At 46.8% G+C, this 22,514-nt stretch overlaps 1 protein-coding gene across 1 annotated transcript; it reads left to right on the top strand.

The window, feature by feature from the left end:
• On the top strand, positions 1-21,716 carry LOC144144628 (solute carrier family 22 member 16-like). Its single transcript, XM_077676147.1, has 7 exons — positions 1-161; positions 6,907-7,054; positions 11,336-11,427; positions 14,216-14,430; positions 18,518-18,699; positions 19,945-20,075; positions 21,230-21,716. The coding sequence occupies exons 1-6, from the start codon at positions 34-36 to the stop codon at positions 20,062-20,064; spliced, it is 885 nt and encodes a 294-aa protein (XP_077532273.1). The 5' UTR covers positions 1-33; the 3' UTR covers positions 20,065-20,075; positions 21,230-21,716.
• The last annotated feature ends 798 nt before the right edge of the window (positions 21,717-22,514 follow it).

Here is a 22,514-nt window from a genome sequence, read left to right as displayed (position 1 = left end):
GTGCTGTCTCCGAGCTACCGGACGCTCTATTCGATGGTGGTGCTGCTGGGAACCGTGTTCGGCGGGCTCATCACTGCCCTCATGATCTGGCTGCGGTTCGAGTGGCTCGCTCTGCAGCTGGTCAGCGTGTTGCCCTGCTTAGCGATGCTGCGTCTGTCCCCGTGAGTCTCCTGCACGGGCCGCTCATCACGCTGCAGGGCCTTGAAAACGATACTGTAGACACATAAATTGCTGTGTCTTTATTACTGCTACATACATGAGACTCGCTTTCTTATTGTTGCTATCGTAGGCAAGACCCTACGTAAAGCTTAAGGGGGACTCATTTGGTCACATTCCTATCACCCACGTTCTTAAAAAGAATCGTGTACCCATACGAAAGGTTTCACAAATTCATATAAATGTTCCGAACGGCCCCGTTTGCTTCTTTTAGAAATATACATCTTCTTTACTGAGATAAAAAATAAACATGAAACGCATTTTGTTTTATCTAGTTTTCACTAGATGAGGCTAGCTGTCTGGAAAGCAAGCGTTTTGTTGTTTTGTTTATTTCAGTACATAAGTTACATGTTTCCGAAATAAGAAAACTAGGTCGTTGTGAACCTTGATATTATTTTGCAAAGCTTTTGGTGCATGAGGCAGTATTGGTGCATGATGGTTTTTCAGTCCGTGGGTGATGTAGTAGTTCGTCCCATAGGAATGTTAACAGGTTAGTCCCTCAAAGGTGCACGCTGGCCTTTGAAACATGTTAGGTGCGGAGTACCTTAGGACCGCACCATGTAAGTCCGCGTCCGTGCGCATAGCATTTACAATCGCAAAAAGTCACACAGGCACCGGCAGGATTCGAGCCTGTGTCTGGTAGATCAGACAGAGTTAGTGTCAGTCGCCTTAACCATCGGGCTACGACAGTGAGTTAGTACCCGAGAGTCAAACGGCTTACTCCCTCGCCTGTAACGGTGTGGAGAACCTTAGGACCTCCCAATGTCCGTCCGCGTCCATCCGTGCTCACACCACCATCAAGCGAGAGTCATGCGAAATTCGTTTTGACCCGTGAGTTGCAGTTTCATTTAGGGAATAATCAAGGTGCCACTCTCGGCTCAAATAGAATGACGGTCGGGGCGAAATCGGATGTCACTCAGGGTGCAACTTGAATATCATTTCGCGTCCCCGTACTCCGCACCCTCGCCATCATTCCCGGAGTGGAGATGCTGCCATTTTTTTTTTCACGATAGTTACCATTGCGAGATCTATGCACCCACTTAGTCGCACCCGCCCGGCATGGGGTCAGTTACGGCCGTCGACACACCAAGAAAACTCTTTGTTTTGTTACCTTGCTCTTTGTTTTTACTAAAAGAAAAGGGACGCCCGCAAAGGCGCGCTTCTTGTCGGGTCTCCGCCACAGGCTATAGCTGTGCTAGTGCTTATTCAGTGAATAATCGCCAATGAAAACATTAAAAATGGTACTTTCTTATTTAGAACCACTTCAAAGGTTGCGACGTCTCTGGTGTGGTCGCCGTATGCGGACAGACACTGTTTATAAAAGCGTGAAGCCAGTAAAGTCGGGGAAGTAGTGGAGCACACGACACAGAGACGCGCCACGAACGCATAAGTTCAGTCGCTTATGACTTATACAACAAAATAAGGGGATATATTTTTTCACAGTGTTGTTTGCCCCCTTGGGGAGTCCCTTTTTCGCAATTTTGAAGAAAAGGGAGAGCGGGTTTTTTGTTTATTTTCGAAATTACGGGTTTTCTTAAAAGCACAGCAATCTTTTTTGTGCGGACACTTATAACCTTCTAGAGAAAAGATATTATACAGGTATGTGAAGAAATATCCGGTCGACATCACCTATCACTTACAAGTTGGCCATTGCAGCATATACGGAGATATAGGGCGTCGAAGTGAGAGCCTATTTAGCATCCGGTCCAATTTCACGATGTTTAGAGTTTCTTGTTCACAGAAAAACGCAGTTTTTTTAATTGTTTTTTATTTCGGCGTAGTTTTTGTTTCCAAAGAAATTTTACTCTTAGCTAGTACACCTTGCCGTGCGCGAAGCCGCAAATTGGAAAAAACGGCAGTCGCCGCGGAAACCGCGCGTCAGCTGTGCCATTTTTGCCATTTCTTTTCTCGCGAACTACGCACGCTACAGGAAAACGAATTGCACTTTTGGGCCATTCACTGGCTTGCGCAGAACTTATAAGAATATGAGAGGAAACAAAAGAGTGCGCCTGTACACGCATGCTGTTCCTCTTGTGGAATCAGCCGTCTGCGCAGTCAACCAGTGGCAAACAGCTTGTATAAAATTCTCCCGCGTTGCTATTCGCCCCGAGCGCGAACACAGTCGGCCCCTGGCGGCCGCGGGACGAACCGCTCCTAGTGTGGATGGCGCTCTCGCGTCGTCTGCTTTTTCACGTTGCGTGTGGCGCAAGACGCGCGCTCCACCCGACAAAACAACCAATATGTGTGCTCGTTTGGCAGTAAGCAATGACATAGTTACCTCTGCTTGCGCATTTCCTCTAGAAACGCAATAATCAGCGGCCGTTGCGGGTTAATGCGCTGGTTTAATTCCACGAAACATCTTCGCCCTGGTCACCGCTTGAGTGTGAAACGTGTTATAAACATTGCTTCCACACATTGCACTTTTCTTATTGTTGAGTGCAGTCGTCTGCCGTTTCGGGAACGTCGAAGGGTGCTTTTTGAAGGTGGCGTGGAGATTATTTAAAGGATAAAAGTTTAGTACGCGAAACGGGTAAGAAGCGACAAGTCCTGTGCATACGCGTGCAAATTCCACACCCTTGTAAAATTGCGCTGTGTCCTTATAGAAAGAAGAAACAAACCAAAACATTTACATTGCACACGACCCGTGCGCTATCGGCCATACATTACCGGACACGTAATTTAGACCCACAAGCGCCTCTGTGATCGTGTCCTTCCCGTACCTTTTCTAAAATAAATACCATTTTTGGACAGTCGTTGTTTATACTGAGGAGGAGGAACAAACATTTATTCAACTGTATCGAGTTGCTAATTTCAAGCATTATTTAAAACACGTTTCTATCGATGCGCAAGAGTATTTAGGGGGATTCTTCGGTAAAATTAGGCAGTTGTGAGTTCGCGTCTGTCATGTGGCATTTCGTGTGTCATGTTCACAGATATCATTTTCAAATCCGACATGAATCACCTTTTCCAAACACGTGTCTCACTCAGCATAACCAAATGCCTAATATGGTCATTAAGGTGGACCTAAGTTTAAAGAAAGAGGAGAAAATGCGTAATATATTGCAGTTGTTGCCCACATGTGGGAGGGGTGTGTGCCATGACTCCCTGTTTTTTTTATTTTAATTTTTCCCACAATGCTTGCTTTCAATACAATTTTGAAAAAGGCGAGCCACAATTCTTGGACAATGCCGGACCAAAGGGGGGTTAATCAGTTTTAAAAATACGTACTGCTTTTTCACCGCTACAGAACACGACAGTGTAGTTTCGATTGTAAGTAATACTGATAACCATAGTTTGGCTTTTCGCGTTACATGCGTTCTCTTCTCGCTGCTCTTGGAACGTTAGCAGGAACCCCCCCCCCCCCCCCCCCCTCTTCCCGAAGAAAAACTAAATGCACAGAATTTCATTTTTTAACCAATCCTCAAGAATTATAATGCCAAGACAAAGGCGATATTCAGTTTACAAAACAAAGTAGTTACCGGGAACCCGTTGCGCTGATCCGCAACGAGAAATAAAAAGGAAATGTTTTACTACATCTGCAACAGCACAACTTCATTTATTGCCATCTTTAGGGTTCGTAAGCGACCTTATACGCAAGAATGCAAACACATCTCGCTGTTGCAGGCACCTGTTAGATTTTAAAAGGAACGCAAATGGTCAACAGAGCCGCCGTAACAGAAACTTTGTGCTCACTGTGAGGTCCCAGAAGCTTGGTTTGCACACTGTAAACCTGCTTGTCACTTTGCGAAAACCTAGCTAAACATGAGATGTTGATTGTACTGCGTGCGTTGACAATTCAATTCGCAAGTTCACTTGCGACGAAAGCCGTAAATAATTGATCCGAAACCGTTATTCATCAAACCTTCCTTCAGAGTCGTTAAAATATCATTTAAAAGAACCGTTAGAGCGGTTACATTTATATTTCTGCGCTGATCAAAATTCAGTAATTTTATGTTGCCTTTTGAACACACAAAAAATATCGTAAGCTCTTAGAAAGAATTTCGGGGCAGTTGAGTAGTGTTACCTTTTCAGGGCATACAACAAATGCAAGAATGCGTCATGCTACCAGTGAAAGCGATTGATATTGCCGTTGTAAACTGAATTTCAGAGATCGAGGCTTTATGATTTGTTTCTATTTATGCTTTTATTGAAGGCTCAAAGCCATAGTCTGGACAGATCGAGCTTGCTACGAGCCACAGCGTACAAGTGCATTGTCACAATTACGGCCATTCTGAGATTCCCGATGAGTCGTCGCTTTTTTTGGCGTAGTAATGAAAACTGACTGCCGCTTCCATGCTATCCATTCAACGTTGAGGAACCGAACTACAGCATACCACTCTTGTTTGCACCTTTCGTGCGCACATACGGCGGGAAAAAGGCACGAAGCGCGCCCACAGTGTGCATTCTTACGGGCCGCTCAGCGGAGCATCCACACTAGCAGCGCGACGCTGTCGCCACCTACATGTCGAGCTCGCGGCGAATAGGGACCGGGCGGCCGTTGTATGGCAGCACCGTCGTTTCAGCGAACAGCGCCGCCCGTGGCGAACCGCTCGTCAGTGGAATGCCGGTGGCTTTCAGCGCAGCGTAGTTCTGCATGGCTTTCTGTCGTTCTGATGCGGTGCGGCTTGCAAAGCGTACGTAACCCCCCGTGCATTTTTCAGATCGGTAAATCTTGAGCGTGGATGTGACGTTTACGAGGCATGTCATGTGTGTTATTTACGCCCATACTCAGTATTTACAAATAGCAGACGACGCTCAATGCGTCAAGCTGGAGTCAAGCTGGAAGTGAAAGTTCGTTGCTTCATGCAATTTTTTAATGCCTGCATGCAGTTTCAAGAATCGAGGAGTATATTGCCGCTAAATGCTCCTATAAAGCCGGTGTGTGCAACCGATCTAGGAATGCTGCGGCGCTGGCCTTTGGCAGTTAATGACGAAACCAACGAAACGGCGTCTACGTCGTGCACAAGCGAAATACAAAGTTGGGGGGTGTCTTCGAAGATTTACCTCAAAACAGAAATCGTGGCGGACGACGCTTCCGGCTGAAACGTGTTTAATTTCACAGAAATGCTCTTCCTACAGCCATCGGGAATCTTTGATAGAATGAATACCGCATGATAGTAGAACGTTATTGCTTGTCGTGGAGAAGCATTGCTTTACAAGAATTGCAATGGTTGCTGGCTAGTTGGTAAATGGTTTTTCAAAAACCAATTCCTGCGTGGCTGAAGGACGCAAGACAGGAGGGTGCCCGAAATCTGTACTCAGCTTCACAACTGAATGCTGCGGTCGGTTTACAAGCTGCCACCTACGCTTGAAAAATCATGCACACCGTCTAACGACGATGATGGTTTATCGCAAAGCTCTATCGTATGGGTTTCCTTGCTTGCCTTCTGGATTTAAACTTTGACTAGTTAAGCGTCGAATTTGACCAGCACGCAGTTTGGTCTTTTGGTCGCAGCGTCTTTGACTTTGACCATTTCCCATTCGATTTCGCACGAAGACAGCTTTGTGTTCAACCATCATAATCATTAGACGAAGGGCTAGATGATTTTGCTGTTTAATTTTGAACTTACATGCCCCCTCTCCAAATTTAAACTTTTTCCAGCGTGTCGGAAATGTGTCTGTGGTGGAGGACTCGGGCTCATGCACCGATATTTGAGGAAACTTATCGCGCGTTTTTGGTGTCTTCACAAGGCATTACACGATTTTTTTAGGTACTCTGTAAAGAATACTTAAGCATTAAAAAACACCGGCTGACGTTAACACTGCCACATTTTTAACTATCGGTGGCAGCCTTTATTCTACGCAGGTGGTAAAACGGGAAGGTGAGGAAGGATGGTTTGTAGCTTGGGCTGTTGACTTGGTGAATAACTTTGGCTCTCGATAAACTGACCACCACAAACGTGGGATTTCCACTTCGGCTTTCAGGCTCCCATGCTGTCACAGTGTCGCTCACTAAAACCGAAGGTACAAAGCTCACGGTTACAGACAGTGTAAGCTACCGCAACATTTCTTCGGCTACTCGGTAATCCATTCCGTATGCAGGTGCCTTTCTATTTAAAGCACACGTATCGAGGTACGTGGAAACCGTAGTCATTGAAACCAGTGAATATAATTTAAAGTGGTAAAAATGAATTCTAATTTTGCTAATAGTTTTATTCCTACTCAGATCGCGCGGAGCCAGGTGCAGAGCGCTGCAAAAAGCGCTCCTGTCAATGTAGCCCTTCCCAAACCTTACAAGCACCCAATTAAGTTTGCGTAGCCGTTAGTGCATTTAAGAATAAAATAATACTAATAATAGTAGTTTTATTCGTACTCAGAACGGGTGGAGCCAAGCGCAGATCGCTGCAAAAAGCACTTATGCCATTGCAGCCGATACCCAACTTTAGACGCGTCCGACAAGTTTACGCAGTCATTACTGCATCTAAGAACCCAACACATCTGTCTAGACTTCGTTTCATCTCACATGTCTGCTCACAACGCCACCAAAACATACAAAGCACCGAAGCAAACACGACAAAAACAACGGGAGGCTGTGTAGTCCAATGCACCGGCTCATTCCACTGACGAGGGGAGCGCCGAGTGGTGGCGCCACCCATCCAGCTGCCCGGTCCCTATAGTCCACAATAAAAGTACATCACCTTGCACTACTTTGCGCAAATGAAAACGTCCTTTCGGTGTCTCGTGGTGCAGGAGCGTTGTGGAATCCCCCGACTGGCTTGTTGCGAGGGGCAGGTTGGAGGACGTTGAGGCGGTCCTCATCCGCGCCGCTACGCTCAACGACGAGAATTTGATGGAACTGCGACAGCGATGGAAGCGCACCCGCCGCGAGTTGGAGCAGGTGAGTGGAGCGTATGGCAGGGGTGTCCTGGTCATCGCGAATATCACCTTTGTAAAATGACCTAGCATCGGTTACCGGTGTAACCGGAACTTACATTCCCATTTGTCCCATTAGTGACGTAACGCTCAAGAGCGGGAGGTATAATGGGCATCGCATTTGGGGCCTGCGGATAATTTATGTGCTTAAGAATCTTGAATGCCGACCGAGATCAATTCATTATATTCCCTTGAGGATAATGGCATACAGTCGTGAGTTTGGGACTAGCGGGAGAAGGCCCAATGCACCATAACGGTGGGCTAATACAGGTGACCTTGGGTTATCCGGGGCCAAGGCATTCGAAACGTGCACGTGTCCAAGTAATGATTTTAATTGGTGGGCAACCCGTATTACTTTTCTTTTAGAGCACGCACTAGCGTAATAAAAATTGCGTATAGTACGCAGCTCGCACCCTCTCCTTGCCGTTGCATTAGCATACAGTTTCTTTGTTCGGTAGTACGTGTAACGTGATGGATGGTGGATTATTTTGACCAGCCCAGAGAGATGCACGCAGGAAAGCTGTTGAAGGGTATAACACAACACACACTGAATACACGATGAAAAAAAAAGATCATATAGAAAACCACTCAAGTAATCACCTTCACTCAACGAATAAACAATCCAACCCCTAACTAAATATCTCAAAATACCATCCGCACAAAAATACAAAAAGTTTCCACACTAAAGTTTCTGCACGATGCGTTTAAATACACTCATTGGTAATCCAAAACACTGCCCTAAGCGAGGTCTCTACCGCAACTACTCTCTAGTTGTGTCCTAAGACGTGTCCTTAATGGACTGGCCTACCCCGGTCGTCGGCGCTGTCGAGTCGCACCCATTGCGTGTATCCGTCGTCTCCTGTTGATTCGGGCGTTCGATAGAGAGAGAGAGAGAGAGAGAGAGAGAGAGAGAGAGAGAGAGAGAGAGAGAGAGAGAGAGAGAGAGAGAGAGAGAGAGAGAGAGAGAGAGAGAGAGAGAGAGAGAGAGAGAGAGAGAGAGAGAGAGAGAGAGAGAACCACTTTATTTTACAACTGAGATTTAGGGAGGAATGGACGAAACCCATATGGCTTCGGTGACCACAGGGGCCCGTGCGGTTAGAGGGATGGTTAGGGGAATGGGGATGGCTTCGGCGACCACAAGGACCCATGAGTTTCCTGAACCGCCAGGTCCGAGCTCTCCAAGGCCTGTTCCCTGTGGTGGGGCGTGGGGTCGCAGGGACATTGGTCATGTGGACATTCACAGAGCGAGTGAAAGTGGGTATCACGTTGGTGGCAATGAGGGCAGTGTGGTGTTGGAAACTTGTCTGGGTGCGTATGTGGGAGCATGGTTCTGTGGAGGAAGCAGTCAGTTTGTAGTAGGCGCCACATTTTGGCGGCAGCGTGTTTTAGCGGCGGGTGCGATGGGGGATACTGCCTGCAGAGGATTCGGTAGTGCTGGACGACTTGTAGACTCTGTAAACTCTGGGACATCCTTCTTTAATAATAATTGCCATTTTCTTCTTCTTGTATGCAAATATTTTTCAATAAAACCTGACCTGACCTGGACTTCTCGATATGTTGAAATGCATATCGAGAAGGCGTTGGGACACCGTTGTTAGGCGGAAAAGAGAGGCCTGCTCGGTTGGTCCGTGCTCGAGCTTGATTATGGGCCGCCTCATTACCGCCTATGCCGGTGTGCGCCGGGGTCCACAGCAGCGAAACAGGTTGGGTGGGGGGCTTCTTACGTTCGATGCGCGCGGTTGTCCCTTTGACGGCGGGGTCTCCGCGCGTCCTCACGTTTCCTCGGTGGCTGCTCCCTGGTAGCTGCTGCCGCTGGAGGTCCCAGGTAGGTCTCGGCACGAACGTAGCCCTTCGGGGCCGTCGAAGCGAAGGTCAACGGAGCGTGGACGCGGAACAGGTGCTGCCCGACCGATGTCGGTGGCGCCACCAAATCACAGGTTGGTGAAGCATCTAGGACGCAGCAGCCGATCGAGGTCGTCCCGTTCCTGCCCAGTCTCGGATGGCATGGTCAGGGGGCTGGCCGTGTCCCCGTGGCTCGTTGCTTCAAGCTCACGTGCTCCTTCCGCCTCCTAGTTTCTTGCCTCCTCCTTCCTCCTTGTGCGCCCCGCTTTAACCCCTCTGGCTTGGTCGCGGCACACTCTGATTGGCTCCTTACCTTTTCGTGTCCATATTTGGTCTCCACGACACTTGTCTCCTGCGCGGCGTTCTCTGATTGGATGACCAGTGCTCTACCATATTTGGCCATGATGCATCGGTGTTTAGGCGCGGCGTTCGTTCACTGGTGCGTTCCTTGCGTGCACTTCAAATTTTCGTTTCTTTGTTCTTTGTTTGATTGCTCTCGGGGGGGGGGGGGGGGGAGGGGGTTGATGGATCCCCTCTCCGAGGGTGCCCTTGACACGGAGCAGTATGAACGTCTTTTGTGTGTTTTGCTAATTTTGTTACCTGATGTGTGACAACATCCCAACTTTGTGAAAATGACGGAGTTGCATTTTGTGGTGAGTGTCGGTCGATACTGCAATGGGTTCTGTGAAAGTTCTAGGTCTGCACCAGCATTTATTTATTAAAACTTCGGCCAAGTTTATGTTTGTAAATAAATGCGCCAATCACGGTTGTAAGAGGGCAGTGTGATTTTCGGCGTCAGTAAATGTGGTGGTAAGAGCTTGCAGCAGTTTCAGCTGACACTGAACCTCCAATTACTATAGCATTAATACCCACATATTTTGTTATGCTCGTCATTTCAACGGCGTACCTCAGTTCCTATAAGACGCTAGATATCAGGCACGCTTCTACCCTTTCGGGGCTTCTTTAAAAGAGTTCAAGCGACAAGAGCCAAGGGCAGTCGAGTGTACGCACAGTGCTACGAGCTCGAGCGGAGGGGGGGGGGGGTGAAATCTACAGTATAGATGGAGTAAATTTCGTGCCCTTCTACTAAAGCATTAGTGTACGTGCAGCATAGCATTGTAGCATTACACTGCCCTTCTTGTTTCTCAAAAATGAACTACTGTACAATACGTTTACATACAATGGTAGTTATCGAGAGGAGCAAGATTGCCGATGTATTTCTTTCGAAACTCCTATTTGAGTGCGTCAAGCGTATCAACGTAGCGACACCACGGTACGCACCTTCTGTTCTCAGCCGGATATGTTCGCATTAGGGGTGGGTAACTGCTCCGTGCAGGGTTAGGTGGCGTCGCCTGTAGCGAAATAGAAGCAGTCGATGGCGTACGCTCAACTGAAAACGGCTTTATGTTCTCAATTGAAAGCGCCCCCGCGTTCTGGTATATAATCAAACGACGCCTTCCCATGGCGTTCCGCTCTACGGAATGTTCAGCTATGGCACCAAAAAATCATTCCAAAGCAAACAGCGCGATACAGCACGTTCAATTGTAACCCCCTGTCATGAGGACTATGCACGCACATCCAAGAGATTCCATCGCTTTTGCAGCGGATAATATGATATAGGAGCATAATTATTTGCACTTTGCGTCAACGAGTGTCTCGCTGCAAGAGGTTAACTTATTGTGGGGTTTGACGCGCCGAAGCTACACCCGAGGAAAGCGGCGCGAATTAACAATTCGGGATTAATTTCGACCACCTGAGGATCTTTAACACGCTCCAAATTCTCGACACACGGCCATTTTCAATGCGCTTCCTTCAGAAAAGCGGATTCCGCCGCCGTGTTCGAACCCGCGTCCTCGACATCAGCAGCACACCACCTTAGCCACTGAGCCACCATGGCGGGTCGTTTCTAGGGGTAGTTCACAGACAACTGTCGCAGAAAAGGCGCTCTGAATACATGCCACAGCTCACTGCTTTTATTGGCGTACAAAACAATATTTTTCTGTGTCCTGTGTCCTGTAATTTTCGTAATGCGGTACCTTATATTGTCGATTGGATGCAATCCAAAGTGCAATGATCTTAACGTTTCGTTCTCGTGAAGGACCGTAACAGTAACAGTAACAGCAACAGTGCATATAAGCGAACACAGGACATTTATGCAAATTGCTTTAGCGTGCGCTTTCTGCTGGCAGTATTCCGAAAAAAAAATAGACAGCCATTGCCGCCGGATATTTCGGGAAATAAGTGCTCGTGAACCGAATTATTAAACCAGTTTTTATTTGAAATTTGGCTGACATGCGAAAAATAATTGAATCTAATTATACGCCTGTTTGATGATTGAGTGACTGCTTGATTTTAATGTTTCCACAGAATCATTGATGCCCGATATTCATTCGTTGGACTGCAGGATAAATCGCACGTTATCCCACACCGAGGGTGTAGCGAAAAGCTCTTTCTTCGTGGAAGCGGCAGAAACAGCGTCATCCTGTACTATATCTGGTAAGCCTCATTTTTCCACGTTATGATGCGTGCACACCGACATTATCGCCATGTTTCTTAGTTGGTATACTATGGCAGCAGCAGGGAACTGGTTTGAGTCTTTTGATATGTTGTCCGGCACAAAAAAAAAAAAAAAAAAACATTTACGCATGGTGCAAGGGTTCAGAATTTATTAGTACATTCACAGCGCGGCATCGCGGAGTACATCAAGCACGAGCTAGTGATAACTTGTGCCCTGCAGCTCGAACAAGCGGGCCACTCACAATAAGTCAGGGTAAGCGCTTATAGTAGCAGTTTGTGCAGTTCGAAGGCGCATTTTCAGAGAAGATGCTTCTTGAGGTTGCGACCATTAGCGAGTTTCTCTTTGTGGCGTGTATGGATGGCCCACAACACCCAAGTTGTCGAGACGAATGGCATTCTGTCTTTGTAGGGGTTGCGAGAGGAACGCCTTCATTTGCTTAACTGTCAGTCCTAAGAGGGTGTATTTTGTTATAGATACTGGTAGCCTATTTCCGTGAGGTGTCAGGTGGTTCAAGTATATACTGCCAGTCTGAGCAGAGGATGTTACACTCGCTTAGGGCAACTAGCGGGTCGAAACATATGGTGGGATATGATGTTGGAAGGCGCCTTGTAAACCGATTACTCGGGTGACTGGATTAGCTCCTTCAATGCGTAAATTCTTTTGTGGCTCGGTGGTCAGTACACTGCCTCCTTCCTGTCAATAAACTGTTTGTTTCCGCTATTTAGGGGCCGAATCGGCAAGATAGGAGGCCGGAACATGCCTTATTGGAGTCTTGAACTTCCTCAGGTCCTATTCCTTCTGATCTCATTACATTCTTTGAGTCCAAGATATCTCCATAGACGGGAAACACGCGTCCCAACTCCCCTGTGTAACCTGTTTCTTGCCGTAGGCCTTTTCGGGTGAGAAGAATTTCTTTCCGTAGGACTCGGGCTGGTTGTAACCTTCAGACCTTCGGTCTCGATAGGCGCGAAGGCAGCGCCATACTTACTTCAGGTAAAGAAATTCCTGTACAAGTTGATGAATTAAACTACCTTGGACATGTAGCAATCAGTACTGATCCCAATCACAAGGCTCAAATCCTGCGAAAAATGGTTATGGTGCTGAGGGGCTTTCTACAAGCAGTCTTAAAGGATAAATGTTAGGCTACCCGTAACACAAAAAGGAATAGTACGCAACCAATGAGTAATGCAAGTGATGGTATGTCGTGCCCAAATTTGGGGGCTGTACTGCACATTAAAAAAAAAAGAAAAACCTTGGTGAGTTGAATGAGCCATTCAGCAAAATAAGATAGAATTCACGTTTACAAAGAGGAAGTTAGCGATTTAGAAACGGGAACGAAGTCGGGTGGACGACATTTTGGCAAAAATTGGAAAAAGAAATATACTTGAGCTGGACATGTTATGTGACCAAATCACAACCGGTGACTGCGAGGTGGAGCTACGGGGAGGGGAAGTCCATTAATTGACTCCAAATGCGCAGGACAGGAGCGGTTATAGGTCAGTGGGAGAGGCGTTCTTCCTGCAGTGGGCTAAAGCAGGCTGCTGCTGCTGCAGCGGATAGTGATTATAATAATAGTAATAATGGTGGCGGTCAGAGCATCCCGTAACCGGTTATAAACGTACGGCTCCTTCGTCTTAGGTGGATTCGAAGCATTTTCTGTTTTGTGTCCCGCCACATGACCCTTTAAGAAAATGCACTCAGAAAGAGTGGCATCCGGTCGGATGTACCAGATGTACCAGATCACAACCACTGTATGCCGCACCACACGTGCTACAATTCTTCACTGAAGGTAATGCCCGAAACATCCGTAGACTAATTGAGAGTCAAACTAGGCCCCTCCCTAATGTGCACAGCCACTCGTCCAGTCGAAGAAAAAAATAATGAGCAACACAATGCGAAGCTGAAGGTAAATGGGGCTCAGCAGTAGTTTACCGAAGACACCTTTTATGCATATATATAGACCCATATATATAGACCCATAAATATAGACCCATGCATATATATAGACCCATATATATAGACCCATACATATAGACTCATGCATATATATAGACCCATATATATATACCCATGCACGCCTTCCCACCAACGCACTCATGTAAGACAGTGACACAATGTGGACCATTTCCAGGAACCTGGTGGCCTGATATCCAGCACTGAACTTTACTGTCGTGTTCTCAGAGGGATTCAGGTAACCTGAGCGCGCACTCAGCAAGTGGCCCACCATCGCGTTAAGTCACAATGTTTGTTTGGATGTGATAAAGGAAGGACATTTATCGTGGTAATGTCAGCTGTCCCGTTTAGTGTCTTCATCCTTGTGGCGGACATCGGAGGCAGGCACAGTTAAGGTTCGAAAGCCACGACGCTTACAGACTCCAAATCAGCATACGCTTGTGCCTCCTAATTTCTTTTACGAGAAGGAAACTAGGAAACATGGTGAGGCAGAAAAAAACAGGGATATTGTGCGCATTCTACTAAAAAAACAGCAGAAAGTTTATTGTTATTGATCCAGACGACATCTCTTTCAGCGAAAATACAAATGTTATGGGTGGCACATTGGCATCGAAAGAATTCTGTTTGTAAATGCGTACATTGTAAGTAAGGGATCTAGGTGTGGCTCATTTCGTTCGGCGTGAACTGTGTCGCGCCACAGACCCAAATACAAACACTTCCCACACCGCCTTATAGTAGCCGGCCAGAAACACCAAGCCGGCCAGAAACACCACCAACGCGGTTACTGATGCCCCATTTGTGTCGAACGTGCAGGACGATCGAGATGTTCGGCTCTCAAGCGGGCTCTCTCAGGATCCACAGCCTCGGCTTTTACCCGGCCGCCATGCTCGCACTGGGTGCGGCCTTGACAATACCGGCACAGCTGGCCGCCATCGTGTCCGCAGGAAGGATCGGCCGCCGCAATGCGCAAGCGGGGGCGCTGGGCTGCGCCGCTGTTGCTTCGGTCGCGGCAGCCACGATCAGCGATGGTGAGCGCCACGGGTCAACGTTTTAAGTAATACACTTTATAAGCGACCCCAAACCATCCACCGCCGGCGTCGGCGGCGGCGGCGTCCGCAGTGCTCCTCTATAAAGAAAAACAGCATCCGGCGCCAGGTTTCGATCCACGGACTTTGCAGCCGCAGCGCGACGCGCTACCGATCAAGCCACGGACGCGACGGTGATATCAGTGTTGACGCGCCTTATATCTTTAACGCATTCAAACTACGTCGTCAGCGGCGTGCGTTGGCGACTCAGCGGCGTTATAGCGGCTTGATAACTGCGTGGTGTACACGTGATACTACAAACCCGATGGAAGAGATGGAAGAGAAGGCGGCGAGGCGGTGGGCTGCGGGGGCCGAGCGCAAGCGCCGCAAGCGGGCCGACAACCGTGTATTCGCACTTTCACATTCTCCCCCTCGGGGAAATGCGGGGGAATTTTTTTTAAAACGAAGCGTTGCTTTTCTAGGCGAAACGAAGATATGTCGGTCCTGGGTACGGAGTAAACTCATCCAGCGCAACCAAACAAAAATGCGTAAAAAAAAAAAAAAAAAAACGTTGGGCAGATGTTTGAAGTAAGTGGAGAGTTTGTTGTGGCACAGTTATCTCGGCCGTAGCAGAGCGTGAAGCACAGATATAGCGACAATGGCGGGCAAGCGCGGAGGCGGTACTTACGGAGTAGCGCAACGTGGAATGGCGAACACCGGCCACACGTTGCTTCGAAATTGGTAGGCCACGCGTCATACATACTTCCGAGAAGTGGGCAGCTTGTGATCAGCAACGCCACGAGAAGGAATGGGCACAAAAGGAAATACATAAACCTATCAATGCGTAATTAAAGAAACTATACAGAATCATAAAAAGTAAGGCGCGAGAAAACACCGGCCGGACGTTTCAGCTCCACTGGTTAGCCACCTGTAAGGAGTGTGTGGGCACATTTTTAAAAATTCAATTAAGCTAATTCATATGGTATAAGTTACGGAAGTATTCAACAGTGCTTGGTCCTATATGCATTTGGTGGTGACGTGGGCAGTACATAATTCGGTACCTTAAGTTAAATTTGGCTAAGTATATTCTTGATTTTAAACACAATTTCAACGTAAAATGCTCTTACCTAAATCCTTCGACTTTTATGTGCGGCTTCACATGATGTTTTTCATAGCTCCATATTCACTGTAAACGGGAAATAAATCGCAGTTGCTATAGTGCCCCGTACCCCGCCGTCTCATTTTTCGCGAAAATGCAAGCAAAAACTTGCGATTTATTGCCGATGCCCCGGATAGGATGCAGGGCCTAGCAACCACACAGAAGAATTGACACCGTGTTCATAGAAATTACACATCCAGGCTCGTCCAGAAAGCCCATCCACTATACTGATAGTGAAACTGGATCCCTCGTTGAATGTCCTTATTTTACGACGAGAATATGCCAGGTACGGGGACGGGTAAAGAGCATTACTACTTTGCAACGCTTTTCATATGTCACGGAATTCGTTAGCAATTTTTAATAATTTTGTGATGTCAACATTTCGTTTGGTTGCCAATACCAACTCTCCTACTCACAACAATGCTGTGACGATCTTGTACACTAACACTGGAATATTATATCTTGTATTACTACATTCAGTTTTACGGCCATCATGCTGAACATAGTAAATAATTACTTCAAAATGTAAGAGCCAGTGATATAAGCTATAATTCGACAGGGCAGTGCGGTATGATGAAGGCAGACCACCGGTAGATTCTCTGCGAGTGTATTTGCCACACAGCAGTGAAAAACTCTCACGTGAGGGTTTTCAAAGTTTCAGGAGCGCCGGGCCAACTTAGCCCGGCGCCCAACCACCACACACCCGGGGTGCGGGTAATCCCGGATTTGTCAACCACTTCGGCCTAGCCGGGGTGGCCACAGACTCGACCTACCCACCTAGCGGCTCATGCACAAACTGTGTCAGAGCTGACCTCTACCTCATCCGGGACCCCGGTGAGCAATCGGCCGGAGGCCTCCGTTCGGGGGAATGTCACCCTAGACCAGTTCCTCGTCTGATATGACAGAGTTCGCGAGTACTTTCCCGGCCCTGAACACTACGGATGGGCGGTTATCTGTATTGCACACTACGCCCCCGTGGACGCGTCAGGCTACTCGGGTACTGCGCGCGCACTGGGAACTCTGCTGGAGGCCAGTCCTCAACTGCTAGTCGCCCTTTGCGCAGCCGTACAGGGAGCGCGTTCCATCTTGCGTGTCCCGAGTAGGAGACGATGGGTTCGCCCTGTCCCTGCGATTCGGCAGGTGGGACTCCGGTGGGTAGTGCTGGCGCTTCGGGCAGCCCCCACCTCCACGATTTTGACCCCCGCACCCCAAACAACCAACCATGACGTTGGCTGAGGTTTCCACCCATTTCCATTCAGGTGAGCGTGTCTTTTTTTTCCCGAGAGTCTTGTGCTCCCGCCTTACCCATCCCAGATGACCGGTACATGGCATCTGGTTGGGCAGACCGGTCTCGTGGGTCCTCTTCGAGCCGGATTCCTTCTCACCGCAGGTGGTCTCCGCATTACAGCTCGTCGCTGCAAAGCGGCGGGTACATCAAGGTACTATACACCATCCAATGAGCAAACCAAAACGTTACTGACGAAGTGAGTTAGAAAATGAAGCATGTAAATACACTTTATCAGTTATTTTTTTTTGATCAGAAAGGTAGATATCCAGAACTCCTAGATCAAGCGAATATGAGCCTCAATCTCGCTTTGGTGGTTGAAGTGGTGGGGGTGAAGAACTACTGAAGCGAAAAATATTTTCTACCGTCTATTTCCGTCCGTTGAATAGGTTTAATACAGAATGTCAGTTCCGGCTACAGCTAGGAAGACAGTACGATGGCGCTTGTATTGCCGTCGCTATCTGCTTGAAAGCCCCCATTCCATTATTTGACATTTTGGGGGATGCTAATATAAAACACGCCTTATAGACGTCACTGCGAGGCTTCTAGAGGTGTCACCATTAGATCGCAACCTATAAAAAACTGCCTGTATCATCTTAGCACGCACAACAGTGTCCTCATAGCGTTCGGCGACGACTTCTCCAAAGGGAAATACTCAAACTCCGCCATGCCGCAAAACCTTAGTCCCAAGCTCTCATATACCGAAGCGTTGCACAATGTCCAATGCCTTTTGATAACATGAACGAAGAACTTAATTGCTGGTCTTCACATGTACTTCGAAAACCTCATTTAACTGTCGTTCATGGCACAAAAAACATCGCCCATGGATGAAACACATAATGGCACACTGCTGGAGGGATAAAAAGCAGGGCAATGCGTGCCCGAACTGCCGGCACATTTGTAGAAGAAGCACGTATAAACAAGTAACTCATCCATTCAGTTGAAAGGAAAGAATTCCGTAAAGTTTGCGCTTGGTGTGATTCGAGACAGTGTCCTCCGGGAGGCGAGAGGAGCACTAAGCACCTGGACGACCCAGCTTGATTATTCTAGCTTACTAAAGCAGAAACTATGAAAGTGGTTGTGGTTTTTGACTTAAGAACGTGTGTTGGAGACATACTCAATAATACAGGGGACATTTGGGCATGGTAATCACTGGAGTAACAATGAGTACAAGAGCGTGTTCTCGCTAATAACGTGCATGGAGGGTTAACTAGGGCCATTGGTTAGGAGTGCCAGTCAGAGTAACCGAAAGGCGAAGAGAACGTTGCAAAGTGTGATGATGGTGATTACGGGGATAATCAGAAAATGCATGCGTACCTCTGCCCACATGCCACTACAGACAAAAACTCATTACCGTACATTTTTCTTGCTTTACGTTTTTGAGTCAATCGACCATGAACACTTTAAAGAAATAAACAAAGAAATGTTGTTCATGGTGACGAAACTTGGTTTTGTTGGCATCTTCTCACCAATTCCTGAATTTGGCAATTATAGCTTAAGAGAAGTATGAAAAATGAATTAAGTTTTTTAGGGTATTAGGAAACACATTAATGAATAAAGTTTCAAAAATGTGTTTGTATTGTGGAGTCCATATTACAATTTCTCTGCCTAGAGTGCAAAGCGGTTCATTTAGTGCTTGAACGCAGAGGACGTGATCTCGAGCATGGCAGCGCTTCAACTGGCGAACATCGGCGTGAACGCATCCAGCTTCATCAACACGCTGTACACGGCCGAGGTCTACCCGACCGTGCTGCGCTGCTCGGGGCTGGGCCTCTGCACCGCTTTTTCCATGGCTGCGAGCATCATCACGCAGCTCATTTTTTATAAGGTGCCGTCTTCATGCATATCGGCAGCTCAAAGCTGTACGTTTATGAAAATGTGCTTGAAAATGTGAACGGGTGAAGGAGATAATCACTAATTTAGGAAAACAGAATTTCCCCCTTTCCCTCGGTTAGGAGTACAATTTCAAAAAGCCCTCCCTTAGTGAGCCTCTTAGCCATGTTGCAAATGTAGCCAGGAGCTTTGAAGTGTCTATATCTAGAAGTTTTCGCTGGGCGTTGTTGAGTCAGTGAGTCAGTCGGTCATTCAGTTTTGTACAGCAAGCGTGTCTTTTGTGTTGTGCTTCACAACACACAGTGCAGCAAGGTGATGTTCAGTTTTAAAGACGATACTCTTTCTTGGGCTACGCAAAGGAGCGAACTTTGCCCTGTCTGTCTGTCTGTCTGTCTGTCTGTCTGTCTGTCTGTCTGTCTGTTTGTCTGTCTGTCTGTCTGTCTGTCTGTCCGTCCGTCCGCCAGCCTTTCCCCGTCCATACGTCGGTCCATTGATGCAGCCTTCCATCCAAAAGTTCACAGAATTCGTCAAAAAGACAGAATCGTTCTAAGCTATCAAAACTGCTGCAGTAGGTCACACGGGGATTTTTTCTGAATGAATTTTTCTGAATTTTTTCTCCATAGTAGGAAACTAGTCAAGCTGTTTTTTTTCTTTTTTTTCTCTCTTTTTTCCCAGCTTTTTTCGATCTCCTCCATGAATTTTGGATGCAAAATAAAGGAACTAGCAAACTTGTAAAAAGTAAGCATTAGTACTCGTGTTCTTGTAGATAAAAATGTACGTTAGGTTCAATTTTACAATTGCAGGCGAAAAGACAACGCGTTAGAAAAAGGCGCAGAAAAGCTCAAGCTCCTGGGAGATAAAAGCAAGCGCGAAAAGAAGAGATATCCCGCTCATGTTTTTCCAAGCAAAACAGGAAACAAAGTATGAAGAAAAAAATGCGCGCTATCGCACCAAATGGCAGGGAAGCAGTGTGAACACGGGAAAATCGCACTATATTGAACAAAACTCTGTTGAATTCAGTACGAGAGAAGCGAGAGGAAAAACAAGACCATGACAGCTGGGAGTGAGAGCGGAAAATGATTTACGTGGCTGTGGTGGGAGATTTCGAGGATATCTACCTACGCTGAAGCCAGTAGGTATGGGGCCAATTCTTTGTTTGGCGAGTATGAGTGTTTAGGATAGTTTGAGGAGCTGTTAAAGCATCTGGCAGTAATTACTTACATCACAACTGCACACGCAGGGCCTCATTCCCATCTCGTGGCTCCTTTCCGCCGTTGTATCGCTGCTCTGCCTGGGAGGAGCGGTCCTGGTGCTCAAGTTGCCAGACACAATAGAGGAGACCACACTGCCCGATGTGTAGGCAACTACACGGTAAGTGTGCAGGGCGAAAATGTTTACTAGAATTGCTAAAAACTATACGAACAAGTTAGTTCAATAAAATGTAGTTACATCGGCATCGGAGAACAAAGGCAGTGTACCAGCGCAAATAATTTTCGTGCGGGACCGAGACTAGCTGGGGAAGACCTTCTGGGACAGACGTATCATGTTCCAAATTCCTCGGGAACTTTTCATGTTTAGGAGATGATTTCGAAGCATCGAAACTGATTTAAACAGCGGTGTGTACTGTATATCTGTAATTCTGTCTACACCTTAGTCACCGATCAGAGGCAGCGGGGTAGAAGTTCATTGGAGAAGTACCCCAAGGTCACGACGTAAATTCGAGACCATGGATTATGGGGAAAGCTGAGAAGTTTACTTACTGCGGTGGACGTTCCATAATATATAATTTCAGAAAACGCTAGGCTGCTGTGTGGTACTGGTGTGGACCAGGTGCTGGTCCACACCAGTACCACACAGTAAAAACTAACACTAAAAATTCCCAATAGTGCGTTTCTTACTGTATAGTACGTTCTCCCGGATTCGTTTCTCTCTCGCGTTTTCTTTAAACGTATCAACGCGGTTCTACTTTACGTGTACACTTATTTATTCTGTTGTTTATTTGTTCAGAAAACTTGGGGACATACGAAACAGCTGTAAAGAAAGTTAGGGTGGGCCGACCGAGTCAAAGAAAGAAGGGTAGAAATATTCTTTGGGTAGCAAAACGATCGCTTCCTATGTGGCAGCAAACTACTTTAGAAAACGACTCAGCTGAAATTAAAAAAAATGGATCTGAATTTGGCATGGAACAGAAGGAACTGAGACCCGCTTGCTCACCAAGCTAATGCATTGACTACCGAGATATGACACTGCAAGATTGATAACTTGACTGAGCAATCACGTGAGAAACGTTTGTCGCAAACGATTGACTCACGGGGCCAGCATAGCAGCGGTTGGTAGTTTTTTGGAGAAGCCGTCAATGTGCAGTGGACACAAATACGACGATGATTATGATATATCTAGCCCACACTGCTTCCATTATTTTGCTCCTAAGTTGGGCGCTCCATATTCTACTCGTAAAATTCCATTCCACAAATTCGCAGGACGCCATTCAATTATGAAATTCTATTTATATTTTCTTCTTCCAGATTTGAAACGTCTCTGCCGGGCGCGGCTGTACCGCAGAGAGACGCCACGACGAACCTGGGGACGGGAACTAGACGCTCCAGCGGCAGCTTTTGTACTGCAGCCTCCTCTGATGACTTCGGTCTTTCTAGAGATAGGGTTCGTTAAAAATGCCTGGATTTTCTGTTTAGAGTTTAACTCGCCGTTTATGTAGATGTTCATATTTTTACCACAAACTTCTGCGCGCACTCTGCTTCCACAATTTTGTAACAGTTATTTACAGCACTTGCTCTGGCAGTCGCCTGCATCTTTTTCTGCGCGCAGTCACCGGAGTAGAGGAATGTGAAAAAGCCTGAATTATTACCGCCTTGCTCTTCACCCTTTTGCGCACATTGACTACTTGTTGACAAATTGATTTCGAATGAACCTTTTCAAAACCGTGCACCAATAGTTTACCACAAATGAAATCAGTTGACCACCGCATATCATGAATCGAGAAACTTTTCTTGGCTCCGATATTATTTAAGAATTCTCCGGGATATCAGAGAGACATAGAAAATATCGGAGCACGCTTAAGCCTGCATTTAGGGTGTTGACGCGAACGCCAACCAGGAAAAGATGTGTATACTCATCTTTCCACTGCATTTATTACAATCAAACTGGTATCGACAAAAAAAAAAAACAGTATCTCATCGAGCCAACCTACATATCACTGCGTCATGATAATCCAGAAAAAATGCTACAGTATTCCCACAGAACAAATATTTTTGCAATTTTTTTTCCAAGAACAATACGCGACTGGAATATATTGTCAGAGGAATTTGTTAGCCTACAAAACAACGATCTTTTTTTTCTCCCTTTTATGATCAATGTGGTGTTAGTTTTTTTTAACTAATATGAATAAGCGCTTTCGGAAAAGTGTATGATTGTATAAATGTATTTGTACACTCATTTCTGTACATGTTGCATGTCACACCTACAAAAATGCCCTCGCGGCGATGCAGGTATCTTGTAAGTGAATAATAAATAACCTTAGTTCACGCTACGTATATCCTTGCATAGATGAGGTAAGCCACTGCTAATTTTTTTTCGAAGCACCACCGCGTCCTCTTACACAACCCCCCATGCACGTATTAACAGTACTATAGTTTCGCATTGCCTGTAGAAATGAGAGGAAAATGGTGCTGTGAAATGCCAGACGTACGGGAGTTGCTGTTGCACCCTTGTACAGCACATCGTTCCCGAAGGTACCGAGGAAAGCGCTCCGCTCCAGCCGTTGGCAGCATCGTGCCGTAGGACATCGTGCCC

This window comes from Haemaphysalis longicornis, unplaced genomic scaffold (genome assembly GCF_048455015.1).
Source record: "Haemaphysalis longicornis isolate Haplotype H1 unplaced genomic scaffold, Haemaphysalis longicornis Haplotype H1 scaffold_7, whole genome shotgun sequence".
Classification (NCBI taxonomy): Eukaryota; Metazoa; Arthropoda; class Arachnida; order Ixodida; family Ixodidae; genus Haemaphysalis; species Haemaphysalis longicornis.
The sequence above is the reverse complement of the archived record's forward strand: the minus strand, read 5'-3'. Positions and strand labels throughout refer to the sequence as shown.